At 54.8% G+C, this 19867-nt stretch overlaps 2 protein-coding genes across 2 annotated transcripts; one reads left to right on the forward strand and one right to left on the reverse strand.

The window, feature by feature from the left end:
- Positions 1-1436: 1436 nt before the first annotated feature.
- USB1 (U6 snRNA biogenesis phosphodiesterase 1) lies at positions 1437-11981 on the reverse strand. Its single transcript, XM_030298136.2, has 7 exons — positions 11807-11981; positions 10789-10955; positions 8540-8723; positions 5784-5837; positions 4881-4986; positions 3572-3655; positions 1437-2528 (listed from the first exon to the last, which is right to left on the reverse strand). The coding sequence occupies exons 1-7, from the start codon at positions 11908-11910 to the stop codon at positions 2424-2426; spliced, it is 804 nt and encodes a 267-aa protein (XP_030153996.1). The 5' UTR covers positions 11911-11981; the 3' UTR covers positions 1437-2423.
- Positions 11982-12663: 682 nt separating this feature from the next.
- ZNF319 (zinc finger protein 319) lies at positions 12664-18826 on the forward strand. The gene is made up of 2 exons (XM_030298135.1): positions 12664-12978; positions 14967-18826. Exon 2 carries the CDS (start codon positions 15219-15221, stop codon positions 16974-16976), a length of 1758 nt encoding a protein of 585 aa, XP_030153995.1. The 5' UTR covers positions 12664-12978; positions 14967-15218; the 3' UTR covers positions 16977-18826.
- The last annotated feature ends 1041 nt before the right edge of the window (positions 18827-19867 follow it).

Below are 19867 nucleotides of genomic sequence, written 5' to 3' on the forward strand. Positions count from 1 at the left end.
CTCTCTGGTGTGATAAAAGCCCCATCAAGAGCAATCTCTCTATTCCGAGCCAGCCTGGGGAGGGGTGGCCCCCGGCCTGTGCTGGTCTCGTCTTCTGTCTTCGAAGCACATCTCCTCTTATGGAAGAGCCCCAGCTGCTTCTGCACTGTCAGCGGAGCGCTGGTGAGCAGGCGGCTCCAGCAGGCACACTCAGTGTCTGGGCTCCCGCCAAGCCCCTGACGCCCAGCCTTCTGCCCAGCCTCCTGCCCGGCCTGCCGACCCTCCCCCCTCAGTGAGTCTCCTACTTCCTTCCTCTGCCACCACCTGCCATTCCCCACTGAAGAGCCCTTTATTGATCTTGGCCCATTTCTCAAAGTTGCCCTACTGTAATTCCATCCGGGCCACATCCTCCCCTGGGACCAGCCCAGCCAGTCCTCTTGGGTTTGTTAATGGTGGTGGGGCTCTCCTGGGGAGAGCCAGTGCCCAAGATGGGGGAAAATCAGGTGGTCTGTGCCCACAGAGCCTGCCTTGAAAGAGGCTGGCTTCCACGTTGAAATCGGAACGTGCAGGAAACCGGGTGACTCTGCTTGCACTTCCCAGTCTGACAAGGGCGAAGTCGGGAGTGGGGATCCTGCTCTGCACACCCTGCTTGCCCCCTCACCCTAAGCATCCAGACACAGAGCCGGTAGCGGTAAGTGCTGGCTGCACAGCAAATTCGCTGTGTTCCTTGCATGCCAGGAAGATGCCTGGCTGCTTCTGCCTTTCCAGTGTGACCTCAAAATCCAGCACTGACTGAGCAGTCGAAGTTGAATCAGCAGATCAGTGCAGTGGGGTTGGGGAATCACAGGATGGGATTTCCTGCGTGTCTGGGCACTGAGGGGGAACTTGCCTTGGAAAGTCCGGAGGTGCAGGAGGCAGAGCGGGAGCCAGAGTAACAGGTCCCCTTGCCTCAGGCCTGGGGTGGTGGTGGCGGGGGGCGTGGGGGGGGGGCAGCGGGTTGTGTGCACAGGGAGAGCAGTCCTGACCAGGAGCCCCAGGGCAGGATCGAGGTCAGGGTGGACCAGCGGTAAGATATTTAACCTGTTTCTCTGTCCAAGTGGGAGAGTCATTCCTCCCCATCTTACTTTTCCGGGTTGTCACTGGGAGAACAGATGACATGACCCTAGAAAGGGCTGCATTAACAGCAGTGTCAGGTCTGAATGTCACTGACGAGGGGTGGTCGCCCCCACCTCAGGCCAAGCCCTGGGCCGGATGTGGTTTGTGCTACTTGTAGGCCCAGCAGGCCGGGTGACCCCACTGTCGTTTGACTGAGGCTCTGTCAATGCCTCTCACAGCCACCTTAGCAGTCGTAACGGATTTCCAAGAGTCCCTCCACACCATGAAGCAGGCTGGGGAAGGTGGGGGCAGAGGAAAGTCCTCTTTTCACCTAGTTGAACAGAAGCAGTCCCAGACAAAAGTCAAAATTAAAATTGCAATTTTCATTTGTCGAACATAATTTAAGACTACCACATAAAAATATCTCTTTATCCACACCAAAGATCCAGGTGACAACCAGGGAGGACTGGCCTTTTGCTCTGGTGAAGGCTTGATGAAAAATAAAGGCCCTGGGTGCCCCCTGACCCCACCTCCACGGCCCCCTCGGAACGCCTGCAGCCCACAGCAGGCAGCTGAAGGCAGCGGAAAGAGAACTTTGGGGGAAGGCGCCTCTCTGCCTCTTTGGGAAAGCTGATGAGAAGCCAGAGGTCACAGAGCGTTGGAGGCCTGGCTTAGAGCCACCAGCCAGGCCAAAATGAAACATCTGCTCACTCTCCCCAGGCACCTGGCTGGGGGCGAGTGGGAGGCAGGAATGGAGAAAACCGATGTAGAACCACAAATTAGCACTCTGTACCTTGGCCCTGAAATGCCCTCTGCTGGCACAGGAGGGGTGAGACTAAAAATAAATAAATAAATAAAAGTGACACGCTTCGAGGAGGGAGGGTGACAGACCCATTCAAGCACCTGTGTCTAGCTTGAGTGGGGAAGAGCCAGGACATGATGGTTTTAAAAGCCCTGGTGGCGGCCAAGGGCATCAAAATCCAAACAGCTGAAGGGGGAAGGGTGTGGGAGAGGGGCCATTTGTTGGAGGGGCTGCAGTGGGGATTCCGGCTGAGTCTGGGCGGGCTCATCGGGTCACCCTACTTTCTTTTGTGCGGGGCAGGTCCACAGACCTAGAACTAGGAGGCCCAGGCTGCCCTCTACTGGTGGTTCCTGACAATGACCACACGTACCAGAGCTGGACCTGCGACCCAGAAGGGCCAGGAGAGAACCAGCCCCCAGGGACCCGGGCACCCAGAGACCGCGGCCAGGCCCCCCAGTGGGAGGCTGGGAGCGTCCCCATGGACTGGAGCAGCCTCTTCCATCTCCACCCAGCCTGCAGAGGGGCCTGGGACGAGGGCCTCTGGTGCTCACTTCAAAGGCATCGAGAAGAACTTGTGCCCAGACTTGCAGCGGACCTGCTCGGCGTGTACACGCAGCACCATCTCGGAGTCTTCAAACTCGTCCACAATGGTCTTCCACCGGGAGCCGAGAAAAGACAGTCACGTTAAAGGGAACCAGGGACCCAGAGGGCACTGGAAGCCAGACCAGCCTACTCAAATCCTTCAGAGGTTGGGCCCGGTGGAGGGAGACTGAGGGCCGTGCAGGCTCTAGGCTCTGCGCTTCGGTAATCTTGTGAGGTCAGTCCTATCGCCCCAACTTGGCACAGGAGGAAAAGGGTGCTCAGAGCCCCGGATTACAAACCCAGTAGAACTGGAATTGGGGTCGGATCTGCTGGAGCCTGAAACCAGGGCTGTTTGCCCCCACAGCATGATTAGGCCAAGGGCAGAGGTGGCTGCTTGACGATGGCCCAGGGGCTGTATCCCTCCTGCACATGCTTTGTTTGGCTTGCGACATGTTTTTTTTAAAAAAATACACATTAGTTCCACATAAAAATCTGGACTTCTGGCCTCCCTTGAAAAACAAGTGCTAGCAACACTATGTCCGCATTCCCACACGACAGCCCTTCCCCGCTCTCTCCTGTGCCGGAGGTGGTGTATCAGCAACTCTGAAGGCACCGACGGCAAAGTGAGATACATCACCTACTTATCAAAATACGAAAGCTCCCCGGGTGGACGTTCCCTACGCCTGGCACGTTTCACTCATTTCTAATACGAGCCAGGCCCCTGTGGGCACCCAAGCCCTTGGCCTCTGGGTGAGGGGCAAGGACTTCGGGAGAGGCTTCTGGCATTCTCTCAGACCAGTGTTCTAGGGTCGTGCTTCTCAAATTTTAACGTGCACGCAAATGCCTAGACATCTTGTTCAAAGGCAATTCTGATTTCTTAGGTCTGGGTTGGGGCCAGAGAGTCTGGATTGCTAACCGGCTCCCAGGTGCTACAGCCACGGGACTGCCCTTCAAGCAGCAAGGAAAGGTGAGGAGGCCCCCTCCCCAGTCAGCTATTTCTAGGGATTCTGGTTTGCATGCCTAACCCTCAGGGCCCGTCAGCTCCCCTGCCACTCCCGGCACGCATCCCGTCACCCTCTCAGCACCCTCTGTGCTCCCGTAGCGGTAATTCACCTGCAGCTCCCGCAGGCACTGCCCTTCCAGCTGGAGACGCGCGTCACCCACACACCAGGCCAGACTGATGTGGAAGGAGGGGTCCTGTGGAGGAATAGCAGGGAGTAGGCGGTCACCCAGATGCCTTGGCAGGTCCGGACGTGACCGTAGGTCTGTCACAGTGTTGTCACAGGATCCCTGCTGGATCCCTGGCCTGCTTCATGAGAGACCAGACCCTCAGTGTTGATCCCAAGCACCCTCTGCTGATAGAGAAAACAGCCCGGGGCTGGCGCTTGCTATGGGCTGAATTGTGTCCCCCCCCCCCCCCCCCCGCCAAGTCATATGTTGAAGCCTTAACCCCCAATGTAATGGCATTTGGAGGTGGGGCCTTTGGGAGATAATTAGGTTTAGAGGAGGGTATCAAAATGAGGTGCTCATGATGGGGTTCATGCCTGTGTGAGAGCAGAAAGCTGGCTTCCTCTCTTTCCTTTGTATGAGGACAAAGGGAGCAGACAGCTGTCTGCAAGTTGGGAAGAGAGTCCACGCCAGAAATGGACCATGATGGCACCTTGATCGTGGACTTCTAGGCTCCAGAATTGTGAGAAAATAAATTTCTGTTGTTTAAACCACTCCATCTACAGTGTTTTGTTATGGTGACCTCAGCTGACTAAGACAGTCCTGTTCTGAGAGGCTTTCCTTTACACAGAGTCATTAGATCTGGGACATGGAAGAGAACGCAGGCTCCAGCTCTTTTTTCTGTCTAAAGATTTCAATAGGTGACATACTTTCTAAGATGAAATGACAAAAACTAAAATGTCTAAAGTTATAACTAATAATCTCCACTGACACTCATGCTCCTATACGTCAGGATGGTTTTAAAAGACTGTATCAAACCCTTCAAAAACCTGATACTCCATTTGGAGTTCAAGTACCCCTGGAGGGCACAGGGCGAGGGGCAGGAAGGCCTGTGAAGCTACAGCTCTTCCTGGTGTGTCAGTTTTACTAAAAAAAATTTGGGAGAATTACTACTTCTTAAAAAATAGATAAACACGGATCCATATGGAGTACAATGGGTAAGTCTTGTGCATATCTGAGATATAACAAAGATTTGTAAGAAATGTTGGACTTTCCATGGATGGGCTGCACCTGATTACACCTCAGACCCCTCAACCGCCCCCGAGGTGTGTCCCCTGAAGACTGGCATTCGGGACACTTCACATGGGCCAGTTCTGGAGGGCTTGCTTCAGTTTGCCTCCAACAAGGGCTTCTTTAAGGATGGTTTTATTCCAGTTCTAGGTGGGCTGGTGGAGAAGAAAAGGCTGTTTGTTACCTGGTAGAAAGTGGTGAGGTCAAATTCCTCCATGACTCTGTCTACCTCTGAAACCAGGTCCAGGAACTGGGCGTGCCCTGAGGTGACCTCGAGCCCAACAAACGTCCTGGGGAAGGCAGAAGTGGAGACAACACGGGCATGAGATGCAGCCTCTGAGAACATAAACCATCCCCGCTGGGGCAGAGGACGTGAGAGAAAGCAGTTAGGTCGGGGCCACAGGTTCTTGCCCCATCTCCTGGCTGGCTCTTTCCTCTGTCTGTAACCCTATCCCAGGGTCTCACAACCCTTCAGGACCGCCTTCATCTCCCCCTGCCATGTCTACAACCCCCAAGCTTCTGTGGCCCTGCTCTCCGCCATCGCATCACTCCTGAATCTGGACCCTTGGCTCTTGGGTGCCAGCTACCCTCCCCTCAGCTCTCAACATGCTCTCATCTTTAAAAACCCTCCTGTGAGCCTATATCTTCAGCCACCCCCCTCCTGGCCTCAGTAAAACTTATTAGTTGACTTGCCTACTGTCACTATCTCTAATCCATTACCTCCCAGCTTCAACCCACTCCACCACTTACGGAACACGGTTGGCTCATTCAAGCTTCATGACTGCCCACTGATGGATGTATCAAGGACAGGCGTGTGACAGTGTGGAAATGAGAGGTCACGGAGGTGAAGGTATGAGCTAAACGTTCAACTGGAGACAGAGCTGGGCAGGGGCCCAGGTTTTCTTCCAGTGGCAGGCTTTTGTTCACTTTACCAAGATGTTTTTCTCTACCTCTGTCCCTCCCCCCACGTTCCTCTAGTTATTTTTCTTAATGAAAGGTTCAGATTTGGGAACAGATGCTTTTATAGTCATAGAGTTGGTTAAAGCATAAACAAAGAAAAAATTGGGGCAGACAAGGCCAGACCCACCTTGTTTTCTCTTGGTTGGTATAAATCTTTACCCGGTTGGCAATAAAGAAGAATCTGGAATTTAGAAGAGGAAAGACCACATTTCAGAAAGAATAATTTTAAAAAATCAGAAAAAATTTATATTTAAAAAAGAGGATTTTGAAAATACAGTTAATTCATTTCACACTTCATTTTGTTACCCTATTATACAGATGATATAACTGAACACTAAAATATTAGAGCAAGATAAGACCTTACATAATCACCCAGTTAAAGTTAACACATAGCTTCACTCAGATGCTAGCAAAAATTTTATCTTATTTATTTTTAAAAGATTTTAATTTTTTTTTTTAATTTGAGAGAGAGAGCATGCATGCAAGTAGGGGAGAGGGGCAGAGAGAGAGAGAGAGAGAGAGAAAGAGAGAGAGAGAGAGAGAGGGACAGAATCCCAAGCAGGTTCCACTCTCAGCATGGACCCCAACTCGGGGCTTGGTCCCACCACTCTGGGATCATGACCTGAGCTGAAATCCAGAGTTGGATGCTCAACTGACAGTGCCACGCGGGCGCCCTTAAGATTTTATTTTTAAGTAATCTCTACATCCAATGTGGGGCTCGAACTCACAATCCTGAGATCAAGAGTCAACTGAGCCAGTGAGGCACCCCAATATATCTTTTTGAAATTATCAAATATATTTTATTTATTTATTATTATTAAAAAATTTTTAATGTTTATTTATTTTTATTTTTGAGAGAGAGGGAGAGAGAGAGAAATACACAGGATCTGGAGTGGGCTCTGCGATGACAGCAGAGAGCCTAATGTGCAGCTTGAACTCACTACCCATGAGATCATGACCTGAGCCGAAGTCTGACGCTTAACAGACTGAGCCACCCAGGTAATCCTTTTTTATTTCTTTAAAGTAATCTCTACACTCAACATGAGGCTTGAACTCACACGAAGTAGGAAACGCCATGCACCAGCAGGTGAGCATCAGGGGGAGCCAACTCAGTGATCTAGGCGCTATTCTCTGGTCCCAAAATGAGCAAGAGGATAACGTACATCTGTGCCCCCTCAGGGACCATTATCTCTTGTAATGGCCCTTGGGTCAAGTTTCCAGAGGTCCCAGAAAGGGAGTTGTCCAGTCAAAGAACCACCGCATGCAGGGAAGCCCAGGGCCACGGCTTCTTGCCAGAAGTTTCGTTCATTCACAGTCTTCACAGCCCAGATGCAGGGTGCCAACAGGTCATTTTTACCACGAGTAACATGGCCCCAAACACAGCTGACATTCCACCTTTATCCAGAGAACAGAGCTGGAAGCAGGGGAACGGAAGCATTCTCACGGAGAAGAGGAAAGGGTTTTGTTAACTGTACTCACAAATGGAGAGCATGTTAGCCAAGTCGGACCAATCAAAGTCATTCCCGTGACTTTTGCTGAAGCCATTAGAAAAAAGGGCTGTCTCCCCAGGCTGGTAGACCAGCAGCCCCAAGTTGCCGGTAGCCTTCTTTGCCTTTGTGAGAATGAAGCCCAACGTGGAGAGGGCCTGAGCTAAGAGATGGTGACAGTCAGGTGCCATCTGACATCTGCTGGTCACCCCAATCCACGCATACATGAAGCCAGCACTATTTTCAGCTTTTTATTATAACAGCCTATAAATCCCCCCTCCCCCTCCAGTTTAAGCCACTTTGGGTTGGATTTCTGGTACCTGTGACCAAGAGAGTAGTGACTAATATACATATTGCTCAATAAATTTGGTGGCGACAATAAAAAAGGTCAGGGGAGGGAGTCGAATGAGGCAGAGAGAGGAGTTTTAGTTCTGATTCTCAGGCTAACCTCCTCCCTTCCTCTTCTGGCCCTCAGAAAGGGCTGAACCAAATGGGCAGTTCCCTACCTGGGCAGAGTGCATCTATGGAATCCCTGGGCCTAAGGCCTCCTGCACTGTGGGAGTGAGGCTTGCGCTAGAAGATTTCTGTGCTTGTCTCGCCCATCTACACAACGAGGCTTTTGGTTAACACCTCATTTAAGAAAGGCTCTGCAAATAAAACCACCACTTGGATGGCTTCTTAGGCTCCTTCCAGAACCAACATTTAGAGGATCCCTCTCTCCTCCTGTTCATTGGCTCAGCAAACATCCACTTGATGCCTACAGTCAGCAGAGCACCTGGAGGAGAGATGCAGGGGATTCAGAGAGAAGTCGCATTCCTGGGCCTGTGGGCGCTTGGCTCCATAGAGGGAAATGGACATGACAATGACTGGGTATGAATGAAATAAGCACAAGGGTATGCGCCGCCACAGCATGGGATGATCCCTGGGACTGAGGAACTCTGGGGGAGACGCCAAATCGCGGAGCCCCAGTGAAGGAGCAGGGCTTTGAGCTGCCCAAGGGTAGGAGGAAAGGCTGTCTGGTAACAAGAGGAGAGAGATATGAAAAGGTGAGGAAGAAAACGTCTTAGGCTGGCAGACAAAACCGGAGGCAGGGTTCAGTTCTGATCCTTCGCCAAGTGCCATGCTGCTCACAGGTCCCCTTGGAGGCAGCCACTACCGCTCCTGTGACCTGCCCACAGGTAAGGACTCGAGTTTTCCAGAACTTAGGTCACATGCCCAAGGTTGCTCACGATGAGGCATATGGCAGGTGGCTCCAGGAGATGTGCAGCGTTCTAACCTTTACGTCTGGCCTGCCGGCTGGGGTAGTACCCCCCACACCTGCCCCCCCGCAGGAGCTGAGGACAGGAAGAGGAGCGTGGAGAGGAGGTGAGAGGCAGATGAAACACTGGGCACTCACCCCTGGAAGGAGGCCATGCGGTCTTTCAGAGCCTGCACGAAGGGGAGGATCCAGTGATGCCGCAGAACCACGCTCTGGGACAGGCTGAGGTGGAACGCCTCCATCCGAACCAGCCGGGAGACGTAAGTCTGTGCTCGGGGCAGCAACATGTCGAGCAGGTCCAGGAACTCCTCCTTGGCTTCATCTGGAGGGAAGAGCAGATAGGGTGGGCCATTCTCTTAGCCAGGGTGGTGTGACTGAATGAAGAATCCCAGAAGGCAGAGGAAGGCCTTTGTTACTCTGCGTTTTAGGAGGAAATGACTTTGAGAGCAGCTTAGCTGTATGTATTTTAATAAAACTTTAATATAATTTAATGGTTAAGGAAGTAATACACATATGCCCACTGTAAAGAATTTAAGTGAAAAAGGAAATATGCAGGGGTGCCTGGGTGGCTCAGTCGGTTAAGTGGTAGACTTAATTTTGGCTCAGGTCACAATCTCACAGTTTGTGAGTTCGAGCCCCGCATTGGGCTCTGTGCTGACAGCTCAGAACCTGGAGCCTGCTTCGGATTCTGTGTCTCCCTCTCTCTTTGTCCCTCCCCCCACTCATGCTCTCTCTCTCTCTCAAAAATACACAAATATTAAAAATAACTAAATTACAAATATGTATGTTACAAAATTGTGTGTTGTAAAATGTACACTCTCAAGAACAGAAATTTTATTTTATTTATTTAAAGCATTTTTCTTTCTTTTTTAGTAATCTCAATGAGGGGCTTGAACTCACAGCCCCAAGATTGAGCTGTGTGCTCTTCTGACAGAGCCAGCCAGGTGCCCCAAGGACAGAAATTTTAAGAGATGAGAAAAAAAGGAATATGTAAAGAGGTTCTAATATTTTTCTTCCAAATGGATCATCTTGACCTCTCCCCCAAGGGGAATATACCCCACTTTCAAGATCACTACCCTAGGTATCCAGACTGCCAAACCTGGATGCCTATCTCCCCAGGCTTTAATTTTATTTTAAATGCTTATTTTTGAGAGAGAGAGAGAGAGAGAATGAGCAGGGAGAGAGGGAGAGAGAGAATCCCAAGAAGGCTCTGCACTGTCAACACAGAGCCCAACGCAGGGCTCGAACTCATGAACTGTGAGATCATGACCTGAGCTGAAGTTGATGCCTAACCGACTGAGCCACCCAGGGGCCCCTCCCCAGCCTTTTCTCAGTGTATGTACTAATGTATGTATTTTATTTGTTGAAAAGATGACAGTGTACCATTCAAACTGTTCTTCCACTGCCTTTCTTCATATAACATGATATGCTGGATGGCCTTTCTCTCAGCGCAGAGGGCAAGCTCATGATTACAGCCCCATAGTTAATCCATAATCACAAACAGCACTTTTTATCAAGCCTCCTATTAGATGTTTAGAATCTCCTGATAAACACTTGGAATGCTCCTAATTTTTCACAAAGACAAACATCACTACAATGACCACCATTGTATGTTCACTTTTTTTTTTTTTAATCAAATGTATGACTAGAGCTGCATGGTTAACAGTCTGCTCACACCCAGTACGTTACTCGATTTGTCCAAATGGCCTGCTGAGTAGGCAGTATAGGAATCATTCTCATTCTGTGGATGGGGAAATGGAGGTTCTAAGAGTTGACCTGATCTAATGCAAAATACTAAGAGCCATCACTTACTCTGTGTATGGTGCTAAGAGCCTGACATAAACGATCTGATTCAATCTTCACAAAAGTCCTAGGAGATACGTGTTCCCCATTTTAGAGATGAGGAAACTGAGGTTCTAAGAAGTCCAATAACTTACTAATGGGTACCCAGAGCAGTGGGTAGTAAAGCAAGGTCTGACTCCAAAGCCTGGGCATTTTTTGCCTGCCATTCACTCATGAGGGCTGGGAGGAGAGAGGGACTTGACCCTAACACATCTAGGGCCCTCTTAGAAATAAACTGCCAGCTGCAGCCACACTCTGGGATGGCCTTCACACTCTGTCCTAGACCCTCCCTTGGTCACCTCCTCATGAGTGAGAAAACATACCCAGGGTTAATAAAAAATATTTCAGGCAATGAATTTGAAACTGAAACCAAGTTTACAGAAAAATTCCCCAATTCTTGAAACTTGGTCTCTCTCTGCTAAGTCCATCTCTCTCCTACCATCAATGTCAGAGGTTTCTGGTTTCTTCCTTCTGGTTGGGGCCAGCTTCCTCCCATCAAGAGGCACCTATAAGTCTCAGCCACTCGTCTTTTACACGCTACTCACACGGCACATAGACGTGGGTGGCCCAGTTGCCCCGCTCGTGGGGGAACGTGCGCACCCGGCCCCCATGTTTTGCACTATCATCTTCAGGCCCCTCCTCAGTGCCCAGGAACATGTGCAGCACACTGTCAGGTACTGGCAACCTCTGGCTGGGAAGGGGGCTCTGGGCACTGCAAGAGAAAAAAGGAAAACGAGCACATTTATCCTCCTAGAATTCTCTACCGCTGTACATATAAAAGTTGTAACCCCTTATACGGGATGACTGTGTGCACCTACTTCCCACCAGGTGCTGTAAGCAGCTTCCAGATAACCACAGAGCTCTTTCCCCAGGGCTGTCTCACGGGTCGCTCACCAACCCCAGGAGGCGGACTTTAGCTGGGAGCATGGTTTCCATGGGAGACAAGTGGGCAGGCAGCAGTGTGTGGTTCAGAGGTCACATTCCCTAACGGGACAAGACTGAACTGCAGTAGCACTTCTTAGCTTTGGGGTCTTGAACAGGTCATGTGCACTGTGTGGGCCTCAGTTTCCTCATCGGTGAAGTGTACCTGATAAAGCTATCGTGACATCAACCCAGATATTGCTTGAAAGGCGCTCTTCAAAGCACCAGGCATGGCACTTGAGAACTGAACCTCCACGAAATAAAGGCTTCGACGGTTTTGTTCACTGCCGAATGTTCCAGTCCCGAGCCTGGCCCCGAGCGGGTGCTCAATGAGTATTTACTGGATGAATGAAAACACTCTCCGAATGAGGAAACAGACCCAGGGGTGGTGTTGTGGTGCACCCCAGAGGCGGTGGCTGGACCCGAGCGCATGTTACCTGCCTCCTAATCTTGGCCTAGCCAGGAGGGGGCACTCTGGGGCTTTGTCCAGGGCTGTCCACTGGATCCTCCTTTCCCGCTGCTTCTCTTGTCCTATCCTGGAGATCCGCCCCGCACCATCGCCCCTTCTCCCCAGACGCTCGGGTCCCGTCGGGGTGTCGCGCTAACCAGCACCCTCCCCCAAAAGACTTCTTCGCTCCTTACCGAGGGCAGCTTCCAGCCCCCGGCTGCGCCTGGGCCCCGGCCTTGGCCTCATCCTCATCCTCCGAGCTGCTGCTGCTGTAGCCCACCAGGGGCGCCGCACTCATTGGGCCTCCTCCAAGACCAGAGGCCGACTCAGCGATCACTCGCACCCGGAATTCCGCTGCGCCGGAAGTGCCCTCCAGGGGCGGGGGCCGGGTTAGCACCGCCTCGGGGCGGGGCCTGGAGGGGCGGGGTCCGGCGGGACTTGGGCGAGACTCTACCACCGACACCACGCTGCCTGCCCGATTGCAGCGCCTGGACCGCTACCTGGAGCCTCCCGGAACCCCACCCCCAGCCTTCGTGTGCCCATTTCACAGATCGCTCTGGGCCCTGACCTCTCTGTCCGTTGCTCTGTCTGCAGCCATCCGCGACCAGACCTCCCAGCCACGGACGGCCCCTGGGTCAGCGGTCAGTGCCCTAGATCCAACGGAGATGGGATCAGAGGTCCGGGAGCGCCCTCCTCAAGCGGGTCCAAAGGCCGAGCTCCAGGGACCCGTCCCCTAAGAGCAAGCTGAGCAGTCAGTGGCGGGTCAGTTCCAGAAGATCAGAGGGTCTAGGAGGCCTCTCTTCTCAGGTGCTGGCGTCGGGCCCCCGGTCGGGCCGCTGGAGCCTCCTTCCCCTGAGGCCAAACAGGTTGGTCGGAAGAGAGCGCCCTCCCTGGGTCGGCTGAGGATTGCCGACCGGGTAACTGGAGAGCCACCTCGCACGCCTGACTGTCCGACCCAGCCTGGCCGCGGGGTCCCCAGCAGGGGGCGGCCTCGCTCCGCGCCGCCCGCTCCTCCCGCAGCCGCCGCCGCCCCGGCTGCCGCTCCTCCCCCGGCCCCGCCTCCCTGGCCCCCGCGCCGCCCGCCTGTCCGCCGGTCTCTGCAAGGCCGTCGGTCCGTCCGTCCGCCCTCCCGGCGCTCCTCCGCCCTGGCCCCGCTATCCCGGCCGCGCACATCGCTTCCTCGGTCCCGGCCACCGCTAGCTGGTTCCCCGCCCCCGGGCCGGCCGCCGCCGCCGCTACTCGAGGCCGGGGATTGGCAGTGCGCGTAGGCCGCGCCGCCGCGGCTGGAGCCGGAATAAAGGGGCAGCCGAGAGAGCAGCCGGACGCCACTCGCCCCGCGCCTGACCCCGAGGGCGGCCTGGAGCAGGTGAGCAGCCGGGGCGCCTGGGGCTGCGTCTGGGGGCTACTCCCGTGCCCGCCGCACCCCTTTCCCAGCCAGTCCGCCCGCCCCCCCCCCCTACTTCCCCCCCACCTCCGGCCCGACCCGGCGGCCTCCAGGGCCTCTGGGCGCGTTGCTACTAACCGGGCCCAGTCTGCGGCCCTGGGGCCTTCCTCGGGCTCAATCGCCCTCGGGGCCGGCGCTCTGGCCGTAGCGGCCTGGCCATTCTCGGTGAGGGCTGACAGGAGGCAGCCCAGCTGGGCGGGTAGCAGTGCCCGCGGTGGGGAGGTGATCGCCTTTCATTCGGTTTCCCAGGGAGGAGGAAGGGCTGGCTTGGGACGCAGGTGGGGGGCCTCCCTTTGCCTCCTTTACACTCGTCTCTCGTCTTTGCGGAATTATCAGGCCTCCCCGCTGTACCTTCCTGGAAAGGGCAGGGGTGGGCAGTGCAGCTGGGGGCCCAGGACCGGGGATCCTGGTTCTGGCAGCCATTCATAACGGAAAAATAAAATCATCTGGGTTGGCGCATCCGGACCTAGACTGCGCTCAAAGTAGCCCCACTCCCCACTTTCCTGGGGGAGGCTTCCTACCTGCTTGCTCATGCAACCTGCTGCGTCGACCCGGAGCAGCGACTCCTTTCCTTCTTTCCTTCCCGGAAGATGCTGTGGATGACAGTTTTTCCCCTGATTCTTATGTTTCTTTGGCAGAACAGTTAGCAGCAGGGCTGGCCTGTGAAGGCATTCCCCCCCCCCCTTTTTTTTCTACTCTTTCCCTCAGGAGAAAACTTAGAAACTTTTTGATGTTTGAGGCAGAGGAGCTGAAAACCTGAAAGTGGGTTGCCTGTAATTCTAAAAGTTCTTCCCTCTCACTGTTGTTACCTTATGCTGCCACAAAGTGGTGAGTTAGAGATTTGCCTGGGCTGGGTGGTCTTTACCTTCCATTGATAACCCAAAATGTTATGGACTTGGAGCAAGGAAACAGGGCTGTCTCTGGAAAGGTTGTCTTTTCCAGGTTGTCCTGGAGAGAGGAGAAATGCTCTGTGGTTAGCATGCTACTTCCCACATTGTAGAGGCAAACTTCTAATTGCTTACCTTTTCCTCTAGGCCTTGGTATTGTCAGATTCAGAGGATTCAGGAGTTTTTTGGTGCTCAGGCAGATAACTAGAGTGGGGGCATGTTCTGTGGAGACCTCCAGGCTGGGTGGGTCTACAGCCCTATCATCTACCCCCCATCTTACAGTGGCTAAGGTCTCTGCCAGGCCAACCAGACTGTTGTATGGAGAAAGAACAGGCATATGGTCAGGATAGAGGGCCTGGGGAATACTTGAGAGGGATGTGGTTCGGTCCCTCACAAAAGAAGGTTTTTGAGATGCTCCTTGGTTCCTGTAGCTGTTTTAAATAGTGACTGTGAGGCTGTTTGCTGTTGGGCCCTCAGATCTGGGAGGCCTGGTTCTCTGTTCCGGCAGGCTATTATCTTGAGCACCAATGTCCTGGGTTGAGATTGAGGGCTCTCAGGAGCTGGAAGGCCTCAGGGAGTCCTGCACCAGTGCGTCTCTGCTTTTATCTAATATATTGGGCTTCCAAGTAAGAATCTATTTGCAAAAAAAAAAAAAAAAAAAATAGAAAAAGTTATGCTGCTAAAATTATTTTGGCTTAACGGGTCAGTCTTCCCCTTTGGAAGCATGAGCAGAATTTATGACTTCTTGTATTATGGGAAGATCATCCCAGCCCCTTATCTGTGAGACAGCTGACTGAAGAGGGCTGGTCATAGGCTGGGGAGCTGGGAGTCTCTCTGCTGGAGGAGCTGAGCTGCCAGCAGACTTCTGTGGACTTGTGTGAAGAGAGCACATCTTCCAGCCCTGAACCTCTATCCCTTTCCTGATGTGGCAGTGGTGTGGCAAGTGCAGGCAGAACAGGGAGAGGGCCCAGGGACCAGCTGTGTATCTCTGCCTTGAGCTTACGATTTTTCTCTTCTCTACAGAACCAATCATCGGGGAAGGGCAGAGCCTTTCTGGCATTGCTGGCATCCTGCCTCGAAGAGCCCCCTGTCCTGCAGGCAGAGCCTTGTAATCTATCTTGGTTAATGACTTGGGCGGTCTGACCAGTCCCTCTTCCGTGCCTTGTCTGAGGTTTTTGTCCATACCTGATCCTAGGCAGCTTCTGTCTGGGTTGGATCACCTTAAGTGGGAAACTGAAGCCATTACTCTCCAAACCCTGTTTCATCCTCCCAAGCATGTCGGAAAGCTGGCAGCAGCCACCACAGACGCAGCCACAGCAGCCTCAGCCACCACAGCCTCAGCACCATGCAGAACCGCCGCCGGCCCTGGCTGAGCACGCGCTGCCCCCAGGCTCAGCTGAGAACCCCCTGGGCTGTGCTGTCTATGGCATCCTCCTGCAGCCCGACCCGGGCCTCCAGCCCCCGCAGCACGCGCCCCTGCAGGCAGCTGGTGAGCCGGGCCCCAAGTGCGGTGTGTGCGGTCACGACCTGGCACACCTGTCCAGCCCGCATGAGCACCAGTGCCTGGCGGGCCACGACCGCTCGTTTCAGTGCACGCAGTGCCTCAAGATTTTCCATCAGGCTACCGACCTGCTGGAACATCAGTGCGTGCAGGCCGAACAGAAGCCTTTTGTCTGTGGCGTCTGCAAGATGGGCTTCTCGCTGCTCACCTCGCTGGCACAGCACCACAGCGCGCACAGCGGCACCGGTGGCCTCGTGAAATGTTCCATCTGCGAGAAGACCTACAAGCCCGCCGAGGCCGCTGAGCCCGCAGCCACCGCTGCGTCTGCGCTGCCCCCGGCAGCCGCGCCGCCCGCCGTGGCTCCCGCCGAACAGGCCGACAAGCCCTACAGCTGCTCCATCTGCCAGAAGCCCTTCAAGCACCTGTCGGAGCTGTCGCGGCACGAGCGAATCCACACGGGCGAGAAGCCGTACAAGTGCACGCTGTGCGACAAGAGCTTCAGCCAGTCGTCCCACCTGGTGCACCACAAGCGCACGCACAGCTCCGAGCGGCCCTACAAGTGCGCGGTGTGCGAGAAGACCTTCAAGCACCGCTCCCACCTGGTGCGCCACATGTACGCACACTCGGGCGAGCATCACCTGTTCCGCTGCAACGTGTGCGAGCTGCACTTCAAGGAGTCCTCGGAGCTGCTGCAGCACCCGTGCACGCCGAGCGGGGAGCGGCCCTTCCGCTGTGGCGAGTGCCAGAAGGCCTTCAAGCGGCCGTCGGACCTGCGGCAGCACGAGCGCACGCACAGCGCGGAGCGTCCCTTCAAGTGCGATCTGTGCCCGATGGGCTTCAAGCAGCAGTACGCGCTGATGCGGCACCGGCGCACACACAAGACGGAGGAGCCCTTCAAGTGCGGCCTGTGCGAGAAGGGCTTCGGGCAGCCCAGCCACCTGCTCTACCACCAGCACGTGCACACCCTCGAGACCCTCTTCAAGTGCCCCGTGTGCCAGAAGGGCTTCGACCAGTCGGCCGAGCTGCTGCGGCACAAGTGCCTGCCGGGCGCGGCCGAGCGGCCCTTCAAGTGCCCCGTGTGCAACAAGGCTTATAAGCGGGCGTCGGCCCTGCAGAAGCACCAGCTGGCCCACTGCTCGGCAGCCGAGAAGCCTCTGCGCTGCACTCTGTGCGAGCGCCGCTTCTTCTCATCCTCGGAGTTCGTGCAGCACCGCTGTGACCCAGCCCGCGAGAAGCCACTCAAGTGCCCGGACTGCGAGAAGCGCTTCAAGTACGCGTCAGACCTGCAGCGGCACCGGCGGGTGCACACGGGAGAGAAGCCCTACAAGTGCCCCAATTGTGATAAGGCCTTCAAGCAGCGGGAGCATCTCAACAAGCACCAGGGTGTGCACGCCCGCGAGCAGCAGTTCAAGTGTGTGTGGTGCGGCGAGCGCTTCCTGGACGTGGCCCTACTGCAGGAGCACAGCGCGCAGCACAGCGCGGCGGCTGCGGCTGCGGAGGGCGCCTACCAGGTAGCCGCCTGCCTGCCCTGAGTGCGCGCCTTGGCCCCCATCCTGTCCCCGCCCAGACTCCTCGCATTGAGCCCTCTACCTGGCCCGTGGTCTGAGGCCCTGGGCCTTGAGTGACCCTGAGGACAGATGGCACTGGGCAGCCAGGGGGTGGGGGTGGGGGAGTGGGGACCTGGAAGTGGGGGAGCCAGATTGCTGGGGCTGGTCCTGATCCCACAAACCTCTTTCCCATTACAAGATTCCTTTTCTTGAGAGCCATCGGCCTCTCTTGTCTCTGGCGGCCTGGGACCAGGCTGGAAGTCAAGTGGCCTGTCTCTACCCTGCGGAGGGATTGGTGCCAGCCCAACCTTCCCAAACTTTTCAGCCTAATTAGAAACCAGATAGTTTCTAGGAAGGAGGATGGCCATCGTAGGGCCTGGGAGAAGGGCCAGACCCCGTAGGTGGGTTGGATGTAGGGCATCCTCCTTCAAGTTGCTGTTTGAGGGAGAAGGCCAGCTTTGTGATATGGTCCTGGGGACCAGGAGGTGAGCCACAGGCCTGTTGGTCTGCTCCAGCTAGGGGTGATGTGCCCTTCTGGTTTCTGATCGTGAGACATAACAGGAGGGCTGCACGTCTGTGAGCTGGGTCTGCCTGGAGAGAACTGGCCCGGCCCAAAGGGAGGAGGCAGAGAAGTTCTCCTGTGACACATTCAGCCAGGGACAGTGCCATCCACAGGGAAAGGAGGAAAGGCAGCTTTTGTACTGAGGGCTAATCCTGCTGTTCGAGAAGTGCCCCTTCCTACCTTTGCAGCATAGTTCCAAGCTCTGGGGAATGTGTTCTCGGCCAGACAGGACCGCTGATGTGAAAGGAGGGGATTGTTAGACCACCTTGGTGCCTGGGAGGAAGCAGGGCCAAGTGCATGATCTTACCAGTGGATGCAGACAAGTGTCCTCCCCCTTGAAGGTGTGAACCAAAGTGTCAAGGGCATAGCCCCAATCAGCTTGCCTTTGCTCTGCTTCTGGGCCAAGACCAGGCCTGGGCACCGAGGGTGGGGGAGGTGAAAGGACTCTGATCCCACAGTGCTCTCCCAGCCCGTGGGCACCCTCCCCATCAGTCTGGCTGTTGGCCTGGACCCCAGGGGTCTTGCACTGCCAAGATGCCCTGGACAACATCCAGTGACTTCCAAGGCCAGAGCATTCCCTCAGGGGTCCTCCTGGGGTCCCTCTAGGTCTCTGGCTGACCACCAGGGGTCAAGGGTGTCTGGGGCAATAGGGAGCAGGCTGGGGAAGAGGGTTAAGGGAACCAGTAGGTGGCTGGAGTCGACTGAGATCGCTGGCCAGCGATCTCCTCCCCTCCTTGGGAAGCCCAGAGGACTTTTATTATCAAAATGATTCTTTTGAACCCGGCTGTGCCCCTGTGCTCTACCAGCCTTCCTCCTTGGGTGTGGGTCTTGAAAGACTTTAATCAGTGCTTGCACCAAGGGCCCAGAGGAGCAGAGAGGCCCCCTTGTCTCATTGTCACCTTGAGAAGGCTGAAGAGCCCACATCTGCCTCTTCTATGAGACTGGGCTCCCTTCCTGTGCCTGCGGAGAGGGGCCGTTCCTTCCCCTCGGTGCTGGCTCTCCGTCACAATGCCTCAAAAGACATGGAACCCAGGCCGACCACAGGCCCAACTGCTCATTTTCCCCCCTTTCCTTTTGCTTTCTAAAAGCAGTTGTTATACTGTTCATAACATTGTATAGTTTAATTTCATGTCATTTTGGATCTTCTATTAAAATGTGAAAATTTGGATTTTTAAAAAGAATGACTCCATTTTAGATAGCCCCTTTTGATGTTAATATATAGTGAGTCCAATGTATGCTTTAGAAGTAAAGACATTGACCATCACAGACCAAAGCACTGCTTATTCTGGTCATTCTTCCACTGGGGGATGATGGGGCATGGAGAGGGAGAGAGAGGTGTGCAGGCCTGGGTGGTAGGCTTGGGGCTGCGACATAAGGCTGGGTTTGAATCCCAAGTTTTGAATGCTCTGGTCACACAGCTTTGGGCAAGTCACTACACCTCTTTGGGACTCAGTTGCTGCATCTGCAAAATAGGGAGGTAACCCTTGCCTTGCTCAGTTGCAGTGAGAATGAAAGGGCCTCACGTGTGGAGGCCCTGGTGGGCAAGCCGTGAAGGTGCTCACCAGGGCCCCAGGGAATAGGCCTGCAGCCTCTTGGCCTCCCCAGGGGTCTAACTGCAGCTCCTGCAAAGGGAGCTGGGCTGTGAGGGACAGGCAGCTTGTGGATGGTCAGAAGCCAGGAACCTGGCCTAGGAAGCAGGAGCGCTTGCTCAGCCCCAGGGGAAAACCAGGGCTTGCCTGGGGCAGCAGTGGCCCCAGGCAGATGCCCTGCCCCAGAGGGTTGCCTGCTCTCACCCTACTTGTACTCACCCTGTCACATGGCCATCTGCATGTCCATGTCCCCTCTCGGCCTTCCAACCCACCTTTCTTCTGTTCCCCTGCCCCAGTGTCCCAGTGGGCCAGCTGTGACTTGGCTCCTTCCATTTCTCAAGGGCAGGGGTGGAAGGGAGAGAGGGAGAAAGCCTGCCCAGGTCTGGGCATCTGAGAGCCAGTGGAGGGTGGCTAGCTGGGTGGCCAAACACCCTGCCCTGGAGGTGGGGGTGGTGAGGGCACAAAGTCAAGAGGACAAGGAGCTGCCCGGGCCACAGGGGGCTCAAAACTGTGTGCAGAAGTCTTAGTAGAAAGGCCAAGAGGAACCTCAGATGTGACCCAGAACTAACACTCCCCTTGTCCCCTCTTTGTGTGCCCATGGGAGGACCTCCCTTGAGGAGCCATGTGGCCCTTCCTGCAGGTGTCCACCTGTCAGCAAGAGGACACCCAGGCCCCTTGTCTCTGTGTCAGGTTTGAAGCCTGGCTTCCTTTCTAGCTGAGTGACC

This window comes from Lynx canadensis, chromosome E2 (assembly GCF_007474595.2).
Source record: "Lynx canadensis isolate LIC74 chromosome E2, mLynCan4.pri.v2, whole genome shotgun sequence".
In the NCBI taxonomy this organism is placed as follows: Eukaryota; Metazoa; Chordata; class Mammalia; order Carnivora; family Felidae; genus Lynx; species Lynx canadensis.